General features: G+C 43.6%; 1 protein-coding gene across 1 annotated transcript in view; it reads left to right on the plus strand.

The window, feature by feature from the left end:
• The first annotated feature begins 5,068 nt into the window (after nt 1–5,068).
• Nucleotides 5,069–19,350, plus strand: part of LOC134352543 (interferon-inducible GTPase 5-like) — a 35,835-nt gene continuing 21,553 nt past the window's right edge. Inside the window, exons 1-2 of the mRNA XM_063059801.1 lie at nt 5,069–5,157; nt 17,471–17,587. Of these exons, the coding sequence (XP_062915871.1) occupies nt 5,069–5,157; nt 17,471–17,587 (206 nt within the window). The remainder of the gene's footprint in view (nt 5,158–17,470; nt 17,588–19,350) is intronic.

The following is a 19,350-nucleotide window of genomic DNA, read 5'->3' on the forward strand; positions in this document are numbered from 1 at the left end:
TGCATCCGTTCTTTGCTTAAAGTAAACACATCTTCGACTCACATTTCATGCTCCTGTGTCTTTCTTTTAATTGGTTTAAAATGTTACAATTACAAAACATAACAGAGGCAAACGCATATTTTAAAATTAATGTGTGATGACTACCTACCTGCTGAAACGCAACAAGATATTTGAGCTTAAAAATAGCAATGCAGCATGTGTTCTTCAAAAGGAAAGACACGATCGAGATTAAAAAGACAGTAAACAGAAGAATTTATGGTTTCATAAGCAGTGAGGACCAGTTGATAATAATCATTACAAAAAAGCAGAATTAATCGACTACATCAGGGGTCCCCAACCTTTTTTGCACTGCGGACCGGTTTCATATTGACAATATTCTTGTGGACCGGCCGACCGGGGGGGTGGGGCGGGTGGAGGGTAGGGTTGCCAACGAACAAGATTAGCAGTCAACAGGAATTCTGCAGATGCTGGAAATTCAAGCAACACACATCAAAGTTGCTGGTGAACGCAGCAGGCCAAGCAGCATCATCGACTGCACCTCTTCCTACAGATGCTGCTTGGCCTGCTGCGTTCACCAGCAACTTTGATGAAGATTAGCAGTCAAATACGTTGGGTTTACCCAGAGAAAGACCACAATGACCATGAAGCCTTCTGCGGGCACAAGTGCACATGCATGACTTGCGCATTCGTGTACGTGCCGATTTTTTTCTACAAATCGCTTTTGCCGATTCTGTTCAGGGGGCGGGGTGTTAATCACAACCGGAATATAGGTGATAAGTGGCTAATACACTCAATTTCCTTTCTAAAAGGGTTTATCTAACGAATTTAATATTAAACACACAGCGCATATTTTCCTCGCATGAATATAGCGATAAGTCAATTATCAGGGGAGGACAGGGGAGCTTGAAGTGTTGAAAGAACTTCCAGTAGAAGTGGTAGAGGCAGGTTCGATATTATCACTTAAAGAAAAATTGGATAGGTATATGGACAGGACAGGAATGGAGGGTTATGGGCTGAGTGCAGATCGGTGGGATTAGGTGAGAGTAGCGTTCGGCACGGACTAGAAGGGCAGAGATCGCCTGTTTCCGTGCTGTAATTGTTATATGGTGATATAGTTATATAAGTCAATAGCATCATAACATTTTAAGTAACGTTTGGATATTAAACACACAGCACGTATTTTCCCCGTATGAACATATAAAATCATTGCAACACACCAGTATCGCTGAATCAGTGGAAGCCCTGGGCTTGTTTCTCTGCAACAATACGGTCCTGTCGATAGGTGATGGGAGACAGCGATACTCGAAGGGAGTTCCTTATGTCCAGTCTATTCTGCAATTTAATTTTCGTTGCATTCATTGCAGAGATATGTTGGAAATGGAAGCAACGTTTTTAGTGCTTTCGTGGCTATCTCAGGATTTTCAGCCTTGACTTTGATCCAGAATGCCGGCAGAGATGTTATGTCAAACATACTTTTCAGCCCGCCGTCATTTGCAAGCTCGAGGATTTGATCTCCTTCCCGCACTGACATGGATGACGCGCGGGTAATGACCTCGTGTGCGTTCAAGCTCAACAGTGGCCGTGACAGGGAATGAGGAAAGGTGTAGCTGACTCCTATCACCAAATCATATCGTTTCCTCGCGGCCCGGCACAGGTCCGCGGACCGGTGGTTGGGGACCGCTGGACTACACTATGCGGATAGATGCCTCTCATTACACAATAGATAACTGAACGTTGAATGGATTTTGTATACTGAACAGATTAAGCTCTGTTTTAAAGCAAATGCCATATCCAAAGAAAAGTGAGTGACAAATTTGCTCAGCACATTGGATTTGAAGGCCTACAGTCTACTTTGAAATTTAACTGATTGAATCAAACCAACAAAAATGAGCTTTGCTGATATCATCTAAGTAATGCAGGAACATTTAGAACCAAAAATATTGTTGATTGCAGAATCCTTTAGGTTTCATTAGTGGAATGAAAAAGGAAGGGGAGTCCATGTAAGTGTATGTGGCTGAATTGAAGAAATTTTCTGAGCATCGTCAGTTAAGCACTGAGAGACCATTTAGTTTGTTGGATCTTACACGAAAGATTTCAAAATGGCTCTTAACTGAAGTACACACATTGAAAATAGCAGTTGAAACAGTTGCATTAATGGAAACCACAGAGAGACGAAAGTGAGTTGCAGTCAGGAATGACAGTGAGTGTGAACAAAATTGAAACATCTAAAGAGAAAACAGCCTGTCTGAACAAATTGTGTTACCATTGCGGCAGGGGGTCATGTACACAAGATCAATGCAGATTTCAAGGTAAAATTTGCAGAAAATGCAACAAAGTAGGACTCATATAAGGTGTATGTCAGACAAACAAAAACACATGGATTACACAGGGAAGAGAAAAAGATAAAAAGTCAGGTTGCAGTTTCAGAAAGAACACTGATCCGCAGGCTGTTGATGAAATGTCTGATAATGTTGAGAGTGACACAGGATTGGTAGCCTTGAGGTTTAAAATGTGGAAAGTGACAATAGGCAAGCAATATGGTTTACAACAGAAGTGAACGGTAAGTTAATTCAAATGGAATTGGACAATGGCTCAGCTGTGTCAGTAATCCAACAAAATGAGTATGAACTGCTATTCAAAAATATTAAACGGAAGCCTGTAGATATTCAACTAAGAATCTTTACTGGAGAAAAGATAACTCCTATAGAAATAATACAACTGTCTCCATTCTGTACACTATGAACTGATACCCACCAGGTGCTGGTGCCAACATCTGTAGGTTCTAGAGAAAGCTGGGTGGAGAGAGTTTTGTGACGGACACTGGCGGGGTTCGTGTTCTTTTTGGGGAAGATACAGAGAGGAGAAGATCGGGAGAGACGGCCGTAGGATTCAATCCGATAAGAAGACATGATTGCAAGGAGTGCTTTGTGAGTCAAAGAAGTCCAAGATGGGAAGTTCTACCAGTGATTGGTGATGAGAATTCAGTGCCATGAGTAATGGGCATACCCATCTTTTGGACAATACGAGCTCCAACGATGTGCATAGTTAGACTGGTTTAGTTGTAATGGGCCCTCTTTTCTTCTTTTTTTCCTCTCAATAACTGGTTGATGAAGCTGAAATTAGTAAATACACTTCCTTTATTATTGTATGCAGTGTACAATCAGTTATTTCTTGCTGATGGATAATTGTGTAGGAGCACAATTTACACAGAATTCATTCAAATCGAGGTTCCGTTAATTGCTGATAGGACTACTAAGTTCAGAGAGAGCATTGGGGATAGATACGCTGGTTGAACATTAGTTTGATCAGTTGGTGGGTAAGGGTATCGTGTTCGTCCAGACTAGCAATGACTAGCACCAGTGGAGATGGAAAATGTTTGCCAGCATTTGCTGAAATTGAAGGAAGCTGGAATTATCACTAAGTCAAGGACTCCCTATGTGTCACCCATAGTGGTGGTGTGAACAAACAATGGGAAGGAATGAATGTGTGTTGATTTTCGGACACTGAACAGACGTACAGTCCCAGAACAATATGCTTTGAATCAGCTTCTGTGTGGTTACTGTCCCTTGGGGAATGAAGGGAGGAGAACAAAAGGAGAAGAAGGTAAAGCTTATCTTAACCTTTCGGAGTCTTTCGGGGAAAGATGGGATACAAATTGTGAGGAGGCCTTTCAGTTGCTGAAAGAATTGCTGACTAAAACACCTGTGTTGGCCTTTGCAAACCCTCTTTTGCCATAAGTACTGCATATTGATGCCAACCGTGAGGGTTTAGGTGTTGTTCTATATCAGGACCAGGACCAGGGCAAAGGGTTGAGATGTGTCACTTTTGTCAGCCGGAGCCTGTCACCCTCCAAATGAAACAACCCTCCACATAAATTGGAGTTTCTGGCATTGAAATGGCCTGTGGTGGATAAGTTAATTGGCAACCTATATGGTGCCAAGCTCAAGGTGAGGACTGATAGCAGTCCACTGTCATAGATCCTGTCATGGAGAAATTGGATGCCACAGGACATCCTGGTTGGCGGCATTGTCTGCTTGTGGTTTCAGCCTGAAATACTGTTCGAGAGCTGGAATATTGATGCTGATGCATTGTCTCGTTGTTCGCATGAGGTGCCTGAAATGGATGGAGAGTGGGAGAGCTTCTGGTGTGATAGCAATGTTCCAGTTTTCCACAGTGGGGAAATCAGAGGCAAGGCTCTGGCATGATAGAGCTGCGGATCATTTGGGAGCTTCTAGTTGCTCCATTCCACCAGTTTATTGCAACGTGACCGCACTGGATACAAAACAGTTGCCCACCTTGAGTCCTGCAGAAATGGTGGTAGCCCAGTGAGACAACCCTTGTATGGGTGCCATCTGCTTATCTGTTGGCAAATGGGATATGACCCAAGTTGAAAAGATGAACCATCCTACCGCACCCCTACCGATGAGGGAGTGGGACAAACTGGAGTCGAGGATCCAGGTTTTATACAGAGTCACGTCTCCTCCAGACAGTCCTCGGCATTCCCAGTTAGTTTCAGGGAAGGAATTTTGAGAGTCGGCTCAAGCAAGAGTTACTGAGCATGCTTGGAGTTGAGTTGTCAACGATCATGCCCTATCACCCTCAGGGTGATCCCCAGCCTGAAAGGCTCAACCAGACATGGTTAGACTTGTTTAGAACCCTGGGTATCAGCAAAAGGAACAAATGGAGTCAGCATATTGGGCATTTGGCCAACAGCTACAACTGTACACAAAATGAAGCTACAGGCTACTCACCATACTATCTGATGTTTGGGCACGAAGCGAGATCGCTTGTAGATCTCTGTTTTTGAGCCAATGGTGAAGATGAGCCACAAAAGATGTAGCTTAAGCATGTGTCTGACAGAAGGAAAGAACTATAAAAATTTATGAGTGGACAGCAGCCTCTGCTACCAAGCAAAATCAAAGAAACAAGAGATATGATCAAAAGGTTAGGATCTCTCAACTGATTCCTGGAGACAGGGTTTCAAGAAGAAATTTGGGATTATCAGGAAAACATAAATTGGACAATCGCTGTGTGTCTATGCCTTACGTAGTGGAGAGCCAGATGCCAAATGTGCCAGTTTTCCAGACGAAGCCAGAAAATGGAAACGGCCCTGTCAAAATTCTCCATCGGAATCACCTTTTACACAGAGGGCAGGAGGTACGTGTTGACCCAGAACCTGAGTTAGAACCAACACCTAATAGGAGAACCCTGTTCAGAAGGAGGAGAACAGAAAGGCAATCAGAAGAACGATCTGATATGGACCCAACCACTGAATACTCTACAGACTCAGAGGACGAGGAAATGGGGGTGTGGTATATTGTACCTTATACAGAATCCCCAAGAATTGATGAAGAGATTCCTGAATCTCCCAACCCTGACTCAGATGTAGTGGGGGAACTAGCAGTGAACAGGAGGACACGATGCCGGACGATGAAGCTGGGCTCCAGTGTAATTGAGGATGATGCTGAGCTCAGTCAGGTGACAAGGGGACCTGAGTTGCAAGAAGGCATGTGTAATGGACAGGGGGATACATCCCTAAATTGATAGGAAAGGTCCCAGAGATTACCTGAGGCTGAAGAAGCTGAAGATGAGCAAAGAAAATCTCAAGAGAGTAAGGAAACCCCCAGACAGGCTGGTATATGGCACACCAAGAAAACAGAGTGTTGAGCCAATGCAATAATGAAATATGTTACTACCGTTTACAAATAAGTTGAGGGTCCTGAAATCACAAAATTCATTTGAATACTGTGTGATTACTAATGTTTTGCCAAATTTCAAAGTCATGGGGACGTGACTATTTTTCCTGCAGGGAGAATGTAATGCCCTGTTTACGATTTTTACTATTAATGCTGTAGGATATGTCATTTAATTGCTTTCCGTAGAAGTAGTGTGCCCTGCTATAGCATGTTCGGGTTTCAGGCTAAAGGTAATGGGCTATGATGTTCACCTTAGGAATGCTGTGTCAGCTATTCGGGATGGTGGAATTGGGTGAAGGTTCGAGAGAAAGCTGGGCGGAGGGAGGTTTGTGGTCTTTTTTTCCGTCATACACCTGGCCCTGACACACTGAGAAAACAAGGACACTTTTGTCAGAATGCTGTTTCTGGATTTCAGTTCAACATTCAACACTCCTGTCTCACAAACCTTAGAGAACAAACTCCTTCTCCTTTGTCTAAATACCCCACTGTGCAAGTGGGACTTGAACTTGCAAATGAACAGACATCACACAGTCAGGATGCACAAACGCTCCTCCCTCACCATTTTTCTCAACAAGGATGCCCCCAGGCTGTGTGCTGAGCTCATTGCTGTACACTCTGCTCACACGTGACTGCATGGCCAAACACCCGAGTAATCACATGTCAGGTTTGCTGATGACTCGACAGTGGAGGGGTTCAACAATGTCACCAGAAATGATGAACTGCCCTACCGGCAGGAGATGGAATAGCTCGAGGGCTGGTGCAAGGCAAATAGTTGCTTCCTCGATGCCAACAAGACAAAGGGGATGGTTATCGATTTCAAGAGAACTCACACCACTCACACCCCTCTTTACATCAGTGGCACTGCTGTAGAAACTGCGATCAGTTTCAAACTCCTCTGGTGTAGAACTTGAAACAACTCCCATGGTCCCTGAACACATCCTACACAGTAGGGAAAGCTCACCAACACATCTACTTTCTGAGTCGGCTGAAGAGAGCTGGTCTATGCACATCAGTACTCATGTCATTCCACAGATGCACAGTGGAGAGCATCCTAACAAACTGTATCACTGCATCGCTACTTCAAGTGGCCTCACCATTGTCAATAGACCTGCGACAGAGCTTCCCAACTCCTGTACCCATTACCCTGACTGATGAAGTCCAGCATGCCAAATGTTTTCTTCACCATCCTCTCCTTCTGTGACGCTGGTTTCAGTGAACTATGCACTTACAATCCTAGTTCCCTCAGTTCCATAACACATCCCAGGGTCCTCCCATTCACTGTATAAATCTTATCATTTTTCAATCTCCCAAAATGCCAGTTCCCTGGGTTGAAAGCCATTTGCCAATCCTCAGCTCACATACACACCTGATCAAGATATCCCTGTAATTTTTCATAACCTTCTCAATTTTCTACAAAACCACAGATTTTTGTATCATCCATAAATGTTCTAATCATGCCTTGGACATTCACATCCAAATTGTTTATCTGTATTACCAACCCCTGTGGAACACCTCCAGACAAACTCTCAAGTCTGAGAAACAAGCCTTGACCATCACCCTCTGTTTTCTAAACCTGAGCCAATAATGAATCCAATCCAATCTCCCCATGGCTCCCATGTACTCTCATATTCAGATGAGCATGCCACTTGGGACCTTGCTAAAGTCCATCCAGACAACATCTCTATCCAGTCTCTCGATTATCTCCTCAAAGTGCAAATCCATGCTGACTGTCTCAATACAGAACCTGTCTTTTGTCCATCAGAATCTCCTCCAGAAATTTACTCACCATTGATTTCACTCTCATAGGCTTGCAGTTTCCTTGTTTGTTTCTGCCACTCTTCTAAAACATTAGTACCACATTAACCACTTGCTAGACCACTGGAACTTCACCTGTAGAAAGAGATTAAATAAAAATCTCTGCAAATGCTTTCTTGATTTTGTCTCCAGCTTTCCATAAGATCTGATAATGCACAAGGTCTGGCCCTGGGATTTATCCAAGCTCATGCATATTGTGGCCTGCAATACCTCGTCCCTATTTCCCCATTTCATTAGCATCCATAATTTTCCCCACGGTAAAACCTGAGGAGAAATATTCATTAAATATTTCATCCAATTCCTTTAGTTCTTTCCTTTAGTAATGATACAACCATTGTTGATAGAATCTCAGATGGAGATGAGAGGGTGTACAGGATTGAGATATGCCAACGAGTGGAGTGGTGTCACAGCAACAACCTGCACTCAACGTCAATAAGGCTAAAGAGCTGATTGTGAACTTCAGGAAAGGTAAGACGAAGGAAAACATACCAATCCTCATAGAAGGATCAGAAATGGACAGAGTGAGCAGTTTCAAGTACCTGGGTATCAAGATCTCTGAGGACCTAACCTTGTCCCAACATATCAGTGCTGTTATAAAGAAGGCAAGACAGCGACTATACTTCACTAGGAGTTTGAAGAGATTTGGTATGTCAACAAATACATTCAAAAACATCTGGATAGCATTCTGACAGGCTGCATCACTATCTGGTATAGAGGGGCTACTGCACAGGACCAAAAGAAGCTGCTGAGGTTTGTAAATTTAGTCAGCTCCATCTTGGGTACGAGCTTACAAAGTACCCAGAACATCTTCAGGTTCTTAGGATTTGGGGCCCACACCAAACTTCTTCAACCATCTGAGGTGAAAGTGGCACTATTGTGTACAAATCATGTGTGGTGTGTATGCCAAGGAACTTGAAGCTGTTCACCCTCTCAAACCCAGATCTATTGATGGCAATAAGGGCAAGCCAGTGTCCATTCCTCCTGTAATCCACAACCAGCTCCTTTATTTTTGCGACAAATTTTTGCGAGGGAGAGGTTGTTTTCTTGACACCACTGTGTCAGGGTACTGACTTCTTCAATGTAGGTTGCCGCATTATTATTTGAGATTAGGCTAATCAGTATAGTATTGTCAGCAAATTTAATTAGCAGATTGGAGCTGTGGGTGGTGACACAGTTATGCGCATACGGAGAGTAAAGGAGTAGCCCTGAGGGGCATCTGTTTTGAGGGTCAGAGGGACAAAGGTGAGGGAGCCCACTCTTACCACCTGCCGGCGATCTGACAGGAAGTCCAGGATCCAGTTACACAAGGCAGGGTGAAGGCCGAGGTCTCTGAGCTTCTTGTCGAGCCTGGAGGGAATTATGGCGTTGAATGCTGAACAGTAGTCCAAGAACAGCATTCTCACATAAGTATCCCTATTCTCCAAATGTGGAAGGACGTTGTGTAGAGCTGTGGCTACTGCGTCATCTGTCTATCGGTTGTGTCGGTAGGTGAACTGCAGGGGGTCCAGTGTGGGTGGTAGCATGCCGCAGATGTAGTCCTTGACCAGCCTCTCAAAACATTTGCGTATTATTGAGGTGAGTGCGACAGGATGCCAGTCGTTCAGACCTGTTGCCTTGGTGTATTTATGTACCAGAACAATGGTGGATGTTTTGAAGCAGGAGGGGAGGGCACTCTACACCGGGAGAAGAAGAGATTAAAAATGTTTGTCAAGACACCTGCCAGTTGAGCCGCGCACATCCTGAGTACCCGCCCTGGGATGCCGTCCGGTCCCGCAGACTTTCGACTGTCCACTCGTTGCCGCTTAAACTACTTCCCGAGGGGGTGGGGGCACATTCCAAACCTGAACTAATGGCTCTCATTCCCCATCCAAACTGATCATGAATACCGCCACCATCTGAAAACCCAGAATGCTCCTTTCGGGCCATCACTAGTCCCAAACTGCTCAATCTCCCTTCGGATCCCTCCTTTTCACGGACTGTGAACCGTGCACACACTGAGCTACTCTAAACGCCATCACTTTATCACCGATCAAACAGAATTCAACAGCTCTCGGACTCTGAACCCGGAGAACCACACCGGTCCGACCAGTGAAGCGGGTGGGGAGACTGAGACACTCACGTTATTGTGTGGAACTTCCCAGCTCACTCTGTTTCATTGGATCTGGGATGATTTGATCGCGAATCCTCGTGATCAGAGTGAGTTCGGTCACTGCAGTGACTTTCAGTGAAACTACACCTTTTCCGAGAACGGAACGGAACAAGGACTGGAACATTGAGTTCGAAACATTGAATAATTACTTTGGTTCTGTCTTCACTAAGGAGGACATAAATAATCTTCCAGAAATAGTAAGGGACAGAGGGTCCAGTGAGATGGAGGAACTGAGCGAAATACATGTTAGTAGGGAAGTGGTGTTAGGTAAATTGAAGGGATTGAAGGCAGATAAATCCCCAGGGCCAGATGGTCTGCATCCCAGAGTGCTTAAGGAAGTGGCCCAAGAAATAGTGGATGCATTAGTGATAATTTTTCAAAACTCGTTAGATTCTGGACTAGTTCCTGAGGATTGGAGGGTGGCTAATGTAACCCCACTTTTTAAAAAAGGAGGGAGAGAGAAACCGGGGAATTATAGGCCGGTTAGCCTAACGTCGGTGGTGGGGAAACTGCTGGAGTCAGTTATCAAGGATGTGATAACAGCACATTTGGAAAGCGGTGAAATGATCGGACAAAGTCAGCATGGATTTGTGAAAGGAAAATCATGTCTGACGAATCTCATAGAATTTTTTGAGGATGTAACTAGTAGAGTGGATAGGGGAGAACCAGTGGATGTGGTATATTTGGATTTTCAAAAGGCTTTTGACAAGGTCCCACATAGGAGATTAGTGTGCAAACTTAAAGCACACGGTATTGGGGGTAAGGTATTGGTGTGGGTGGAGAATTGGTTAGCAGACAGGAAGCAAAGAGTGGGAATAAACGGGACCTTTTCAGAATGGCAGGCGGTGACTAGTGGGGTACCAGTTGTTTACAATATATATTAATGACTTGGATGAGGGAATTAAATGCAGCATCTCCAAGTTTGCGGATGACACGAAGCTGGGTGGCAGTGTTAGCAGTGAGGAGGATGCTAAGAGGATGCAGGGTGACTTGGATAGGTTGGGTGAGTGGGCAAACTCATGGCAGATGCAATTTAATGTGGATAAATGTGAAGTTATCCACTTTGGTGGCAAAAATAGGAAAACAGATTATTATCTGAATGGTGGCCGATTAGGAAAAGGGGAGGTGCAACGAGACCTGGGTGTCATTATACACCAGTCATTGAAAGTGGGCATGCAGGTACAGCAGGCGGTGAAAAAGGCGAACGGTATGCTGGCATTTATAGCGAGAGGATTCGAGTACAGGAGCAGGGAGGTACTACTGCAGTTGTACAAGGCCTTGGTGAGACCACACCTGGAGTATTGTGTGCAGTTTTGGTCCCCTAATCTGAGGAAAGACATCTTTGCCATAGAGGGAGTACAAAGAAGGTTCACCAGATTGATTCCTGGGATGGCAGGTCTTTCATATGAAGAAAGACTGGATGAACTGGGCTTGTACTCGTTGGAATTTAGAAGATTGAGGGGGGATCTGATTGAAACGTATAAGATCCTAAAGGGATTGGACAGGCTAGATGCAGGAAGATTGTTCCCGATGTTGGGGAGGTCTAGAACGAGGGGTCACAGTTTGAGGATAGAGGGGAAGCCTTTTAGGACCGAGGTTAGGAAAAACTTCTTCACACAGAGAGTGGTGAATCTGTGGAATTCTCTGCCACAGCAAACTGTTGAGGCCAGTTCATTAGCTATGTTTAAAAGGAAGTTAGATATGGCCCTTGTGGCTACAGGGGTCAGGGGGTATGGAGGGAAGGCTGGGTTCTGAGTTGGATGATCAGCCATGATCATAATAAATGGCGGTGCAGGCTCGAAGGGCCGAATGGCCTACTCCTGCACCTATTTTCTATGTTTCTATGTTTCTATGAAACCAAGACAACAGAACGACAACAATTTGCAAATAACCTGAACAGAGAAGTATTGAAATGCAAGATCCCAATAACAGGTATGATAGGGCGGATAGTTTGAAGTGTGTATATTTTAAATATAATGAGTATTCTGGGTAAGGCTGATGAACGTAAGCATGGATCAGTACGTGGAACTACAATGTTGGGCTTAATGTGCAAATACATTCGGGCGTGTAGAGGGCAAGGCGGAGGAGGTGTTGGGCCTTCTAATGAGTGTTAATGTTAATGTCCCCAGAGCCTGATGTGATTTACCCCAGTTTATTGAAGGGGGCAAATGACGAGGTTGCTGGAAACTTGACCAGTAGATTAACTCAAACTCCTGTGTTCGCTGGGGAGAGCCGGGAAGCCTTCCGATTTTCCATGGGCGCCCAAGCCGAAGAGGTGCGGCGCATCCGGAGAGAGAGGGCGGCACTTTATGGCCGTTGGCACTTTAACTATTTATGTAATGAAAAAGCTGAGGGGAACTTTAAACAACATCGATACCGTAGATACCGGGAAACGTTGCCCCATAACGGAGACCTGTGAATTCAAAGGGACAGGTTTAAGGGCAAGATGTTCAGGGGGAATCCGAGGCAAACCAATCCGCTGGACAAGGGAGTGGTTGGAATGGGGAACGCACTGCCTGAGGAGTGTTGGAGACAGAGGTTCACAGAACATTTAAAGTAACTAACTGAAGGATAGAAGGATACCTTCAAGAAGGTTTTTTTTACCAAGTGCTGGAAAAGGGGTTATTCCAGATGAGTACTTGATGACTGGAATGGATATGATGGGCTGTTTCTGTGCTGCACAATATTTCTCCGAAACTGAACACATGGAAAAAAAACCCCTGACTTCAGAGCTGACCGTCAGACAAGTCCTATATGGTAACATAGACATTGTTTGATACTAACTTTATTTTGAAGTTTCAACTTTGAAAACAACAATTACAGCTCTTTCTGAAAGGTTCCTCTTACAGTTGTCAATCAAATGAAGGAAGAAAGAAGCTGGATTTTCTTCATGGTTATTTCTGAGATACAGTGGGTTCCTGATAATTGGGCCATCAGTTAATCAGATCAACCAATTATTTGGGACAATGCTTAAAGAACAAAACCTGTGGCATTGTCAGAATTCCCTTCCTTTATTTGGGACACTATACCACTTAATTGGGGATGGAGACTGTTGTTAAACAGGTTAACTAGCTTTAGTCTCGCACACTTCTGTGGCTGTTGGATGCTACACCTTACTTAGACCAAACAATTTTAAATAGCACCAGTGTATGTATGTGTGTGTGTGTGTGTGTGTGTGTCTGTGTGTGTGTCTGTGTTCAAAAGCAGTGATTTTTGTCACTGATAGTTGATAAGAAATAAGCAGTAAGCAATTCTGTGTTCTTTTCATAACTTTGGTTTTAAGCATTCAGGCTTGGAGACGCCAGAAGCATGCAGGAGTGAAAATCAAACAATTTCACTTCTTTAACAACTTAGGAACTAAGAGGAATTTGAAAGCATCAACAATCAACTTGAACATTAATACATATATATTAATGACGGGGTGGTAAATTGGATTAGTAAGTATGCAGATGATACTAAGATAGGTGGAGTTGTGTATAATGAAACAGGTTTTCAAAGCTTGCCGAGAGATTTCGACTACTTAGAAGAGTGGGCTGAAAGATGGCAGATGGAGTTTAATGCTGATAAATGTGAGGTGCTACATTTTGGTAGGACTAATCAAAATAGGACATACATGGTAAATGGTAGGGCACTGAAGAATGCAGTAGAACAGAGGGATCTAGGAATAATGGTGCATAGTTCCCTGAAGGTAGAATCTCATGTGGATAGGGTGGTGAACAAAGCTTTTGGTATGCTGGCCTTTATAAATCAGAGCATTGAGTGTAGGAGTTGGGATGTAATGTTGAAATTGTATAGGGCATTGGTGACGCCAAATTTGGAGTATTTTGTACACTTCTGGTCACCGAATTATAGGAAAGATGTCAATAAAATTGAGAGAGTACAGAGGAGATTTACTAAAATGTTGCCTGGGTTTCATCTCCTAAGTTACAAAGAAAGGTTGAACAAGTTAGTTCTTTATCCTTTGGAGCATAGAAGGTTGGGGGGGACTTGATAGAGGTATTTAAAATTATGAGGGAGATAGATAGTGTTGACGTGGATAGGCTTTTTCCATTGAGAGTGGGGGAGATTCAAACAAGAGGACATGAGTCGAGAGTTTAAGAACAAAAGTTTAGAGGTAACATAAGGGGGAACTTCTTTACTCAGAGAGTGGTAGCTGTGTGGAATGAGCTTCCAGCAGAAGTGGTTGAGGCAGGTTCGATGTTGTCATTTAAAGTTAAATTGGATAGATATATGGACAGGAAAGGAATGGAGGGTTATGGGCTGAGTGCACGTCGGTGGGACTAGGTGAGAGTAAGAGTTTAGCACGGACTAGAAGGGCCGAGATGGTCTGTTTCTGTGCTGTAATTGTTATATGGTTATATGTGAAAATAAGAATGAAGATTTGGAGGATATGGTCACTGATAACATTGCCTCAGGACAGTCCATTACTGGGAATCAGCAATGATTTTGTTCATGGATTAATTTCTCTGTCGATATTTATTAGGAAATAATACAGAATTAATCAGTCCTGTAGTATTATTGGCAGTGTTCTAGTTTGTTCTGTATTTCATTTCAGTACACAATTTGTTCCTCATTTTCTCTTTTTAGACCTTCTTAAGTATTTCCATGAAACTTTGGCTAATTGGGCAAAATGTAGTGGTCCCGATGTGTCCCAATTAACTGCAATCCACTCTATTTCATAAATGCCCCAGAGAAGACATAGTGATGTACTTACTGGACTGCTTTCAGTCTGGAGGTGAAGCTGTTCCTTCAGTGTTTTCAAAAACATTCCAGGACTTTGCCTCAATGGAGAAACAGCAACACAAATCAAGACCGGTGTCACACAGGGAGATTTGTAAATGGTGATGAGTCCCTGCCGGTTGTCCTTCCCCAGTTGGGTGATTTACCTTCTGAGCTGCTCACACAGCTGCTGATCTTCTGTACCTACCGGTCTGATTTCTAGTCCTGCTCACACTGATGGCAGGGGTCTTGCCACTGGTAATGATGATGCCTGTCAGTGAGAGAGAGCGTAGGCTTTCAGATTTTCTCTTGCCGGGCATGATTATTGATTTGTGAATGGCGTCTGATACTGTTACGGTGCACAGCTGACCGCACCAGCCTCCAGTGCTCCGATTCTCCAGAATATGTTTAACTGGCACCGTCACTTTAAGGACTCTGGCCCACTCCACAGTTGGTGGCCATGTTTTGTCTCCAAGGTTTGGATATTTAAAGGGCACCTGAACTTAGGTTCAGTGTTCAATCGTCAGCTCAAATTTGGTTCAGTCTTTCACAGATGTAGTACCTATCCCCTCATGCCTGCAGATTGACCTGGTCATGTTCCATGCAGGCACAACTTGTTTTATTACCTGACTGACAGTGAATTGACATTAATGTTATATAATCAGCAGCAAATATCTCTACTTTTGATAAAGAAAAGAATGGTCATTGATATTTGGGCCCTGACCACTACTCTGAAGGATTCCTGTCCTGGGGATGGTGGGATAATCCTGCAACAACCAATGCCTGATTCCATTTTTTTAAGGTTTGATTCAAATAATCATACCAATTGATATCAGTTAACCGGACCCTCAGTCAAATTTTGTGTTGGTGCTGAGGGCAGTCTTTCTCACAATGGCTCTGAAAATCACTTTATCATTGTCTTAGGACCTGAATTGTTCAGACAAACTTCAATAGAATCACTGTGATGTAGGTGATTGAAATATAAAGGCATTTGACAGAGTGTAGCATCAAGGGGAAAATATCATCGAGAAGATTGGTGTGGTTGTTGGAGGTCAGCCCAGGATATCACTGACGAAATTGCTCAGTTTAGCATTGTCATCCAAACTATTTTCAACTGCTTCCGTAATGACCTTCCTACCACGCTAAAGTCTGAGGTGAGATGTTTGCTGATGATTATAGTGTTCATTTTGTCTCAAAAACTCTCAACAAACCGTGTTCTCATCAACTGCCTGCAGGCAAGGCCAAAGCAATGTTTAATCAAAGGAAAAAATGTGTCCAGTAATATCAGTACAACTGAAATGGCAGGGAATGACTATCACCATCGAGGGAATTTCCAAAACATCAGTCTTTGTCTCAGTGTCATCGCCACTGTGAATTCTCCTCCTGGTGTGTACCTGTGATTCTGTGAATATATTAGTATTTGGCTAAAAGAGCAGGTGAAAAGCATTGGATAATTCCTGACATCCAAAGACTTTCAATCACCATATGTTTCTGTGAAGGGCAAAGGGTGAACAAGCTCAGTGTTGATAGTAATCTGGTGGTTGAATCATGACTATTATGCAAGTTGGCTGTTTTCACCATACTGCAATCCATTAAGTTATATCCCCCTGCTGCTGTGATGTGACCTGAACTCATTTTATTCTGAATCATCAGTCCATGCCTCTTCATTCCTCATCCAGTTACAGAATCCCTGTTTATTATTGTCACTTGAGAAAATGCTCTGGTCATCACTACATGGTGTCCAAATTCTCAGACCTACTCTGACAAGTTACACTGTATTCTCAAAGTTCAAAATACATTTATTATCAAAGTGTGTATGCATTACACAACCCTGGGAATTGTCGTTCCCATGAACAGTCACAAAACAAAGAACTATGGACACAACCAGTTCAAAGCAAAAACATGAAATACAATACTCCCTGCCACACCATGTGCAAATGACAACAAGAAATGAACAAAACCACAGAATATAAAAAGAGAAAATGAAGAGGCATATTTGAGTACAGTTCAGCTCAGTGTTCATTATCTGCAGGTTGCCCTGATTTGATTGTAGCTGCAATGTCACAGATGCATCTTCATCTCACAGATACACCACGTTCCTGTGAATCTTGGAGCTTGAGTAGAAAACACCGTCTATTCAAAGTGATTATCACAGGCAACTGTGCAGCATTTTGGAGATGATGGTTGATTTGCAGATTCCATGTTGTAGAGTGCACTACAGAAATTGTGCATTCTTATTTCAGTTCACCTTCAGCTCTGAGCATGCAGATCTCCACTACGTCCTTTCCTGAATCCTTGAGGAGGAAACACAACTCCCCTCAAATGCTCCTCTGACAGGTTGACTAAAATAAGGAGAAACAATACAGTTGTGTACTTTCTGCTTAACATAAGGAAAATTGGACAAACATGGATTTCTTCTGGTGCATCTGGAGGATTCAATTCATGTTTGGTTGCACTATTACAGGAAGGATATGGAGGCTTTGGAGAAGGTGCAGGAGAGTTTTACCAGGATGTTGCCTAGATGAGAGGCCATGTGCTGTGCATAAAGTTTGGACAAACCAGGGTTGTTTTCTCTTGAAGGCTGGGGGTGGCAGAAGGGATAGCAGTGGAAGGTGGAGGGATGTGGGAAACGTGTTGGAAGTATATCAAATAATGAGAGGCATGGAAAGAGTTATTTTCCCAGGTAGAAATATCAGACACTAGAAGGTATAGAGGAGGTGAGGGAGCATGTTTAAAGGAAATGTTTTACTCAGAGACTGGTATTGCCTGGAGCTTTCTGCCACAGATGGTGGTGGAAGCAGACACAACAGGAGCATTTAAGAGACATTTAGACAGACACGTGAACATGCAGGGAATGCAGAGATATGTATCTTGTGCAGGTAGATGGGATGAGTTTATTTTGACATCATGGTCAGCAGGAACAATATGAGCCAAGATCCCTGTTTCTATGCTGTACTGTTCTATGCTCTGGTTTCTTGCATTATTCTCCAGTGATTAAAGGTGATTTGCTGAGCATCCTTAAATAATCTTGTGAAACAAAGAACTGTTAGTCACTCCTTTTATTTCATTCAAGGAGATAACCTACATGAAGACAAAGAGGAGACTCAAGCCCCCAACCACTCTCCCTGTTTGGTTCTGGAATTACTGGATTGTCACACATGCCAGTCTGCAGGAAACAGGCATCAGAAATGGGAGGCACAAGCTCCAGGTAGGTCAGAACATGCCACACTGTGTGTCTCTTCATGAACCCTACCTCAGCAACTGCTGCCAGTGCACTGCACACTGAGTGCTCAGCATTCTCATTGGTGCATGGGATCTGCTTTGTTGATCAGCTGCCATCCTGATAAATCTGATCCCATTGTGGGGTTGGATCTGGAATTCCTGAGTGTAGACCTGTGACCATGTTGAGCAATGATATCAGTGTATGATGGAGGGGAAGCTGTAGGTGGTGGTGTTCCCTTGCATCAAATTCCTTGTCATTGAACACAGAATGTCTCAACATGGGAACAGGCCCTTCAGCTCATGATGTTATGCTGCACCATTTAAGCTAATGATGTCTCACTAAATCAATTACTCTGCCTGCACATGGTCCACATCTCTCCATTCTCTACAATTGCACATACTTTATCAAAGAACCTCTTAAACTCCTTAATCATATCTATTGCCACCAGCACCCCTTTCACATTAACATTCTTCAACAGATCCAACATCACCTTTTCCTTCATCACAAAATGCCCCACACTGCTCACACTGTTCCCCAGGACTTTCCCCTTGTTGGATCAATACACAAAACCCTGTAGGATCTCAGAAGGTCAGGCACAGATGCTGCATGATCTGCTGAATTTGCCCAGTATTTTGTCTGGTACTCATTTAGGACTTCTCCACATCCTCCACCTCCAAGCATATGCTTAATCCTCTATTGTTGAGTGGTCCTACCCTATCCCTGGTTATTCTCTTACATTTGATGTATGTATAGAATGGCCTGGGATTCCCTTTAATCTAACATGGAAGGAACTTTCATTGCCTCTCCTGGCTCACTAATTCCCTTTTCAGTTCATCGCTGACTTCTTTACATCCCTCAAGGAATCTGTTCAATTATTTTAACATCCTAAACTGTGCTATGGTTCTATTCCCCTCTTGACTGAATTAACAATCTCTTTCCAATGCTCCCCTAATTTTCCACACTTACAGTGGCATGCAAAAGTTGGGCACCCCAGGTCAAAATTTCTGTTACTGTGAATAGCTAAGCGAGTAAAAGGTGACCTGATTTCCACAAGGCATGAAGTTAAAGATAGAAACATAGGGAAAAAAAACATAGAAACATAGAAAAACCTACATCACGATACAGGCCCATCGGCCCACACAGTTGTGCCAAACTTGTCCCTACCTTAGAAATTGCTAGCCTTACCCATAGCCCTCTACTTTTCTAAGCTCTATGTATCTATCCAAAAGTCTCTTAAAAGACCCTATCGTATCTGCCTCCACCACCGTTGCTGTCAGCCCATTCCACGCGCTCACCACTCTCTGAGTAAAAAAACTTACCTCTGATATCTCCGCTGTACCTACTCCCCAGCACCTTAAACCTGTGTCCTCTTGTGGCAACCATTTCCACCCTGAGAAAAAGTCTCTGACTATCCACACAATCAATGGCTCTCATCATCTTATACACCTCTATCAGGCCACCTCTCATGCTCCGCCGCTCCAAGGAGAAAAGGCCGAGTTCACTCAACCTATTCTCATAAGGCATGCTCCCCAATCCAGGTAACATCCTTGTAAATCTCCTCTGCACCCTTTCTATGGCTTCCACATCCTTCTTGTAGTTGGGTGAACAGAACTGAGCACAGTACTCCAAGTGGGGTCTGAACAGGGTCCTATATAACTGCAACATTACCTCTCGGCTCTTAAATTCAATTCCACAATTGATGAAGGCCAATACACCATACGCCTTCTTAACCACAGAGTTAACCTGCG

The sequence above is a fragment of the Mobula hypostoma genome, chromosome 10 (assembly GCF_963921235.1).
Source record: "Mobula hypostoma chromosome 10, sMobHyp1.1, whole genome shotgun sequence".
NCBI lineage: Eukaryota > Metazoa > Chordata > Chondrichthyes > Myliobatiformes > Myliobatidae > Mobula > Mobula hypostoma.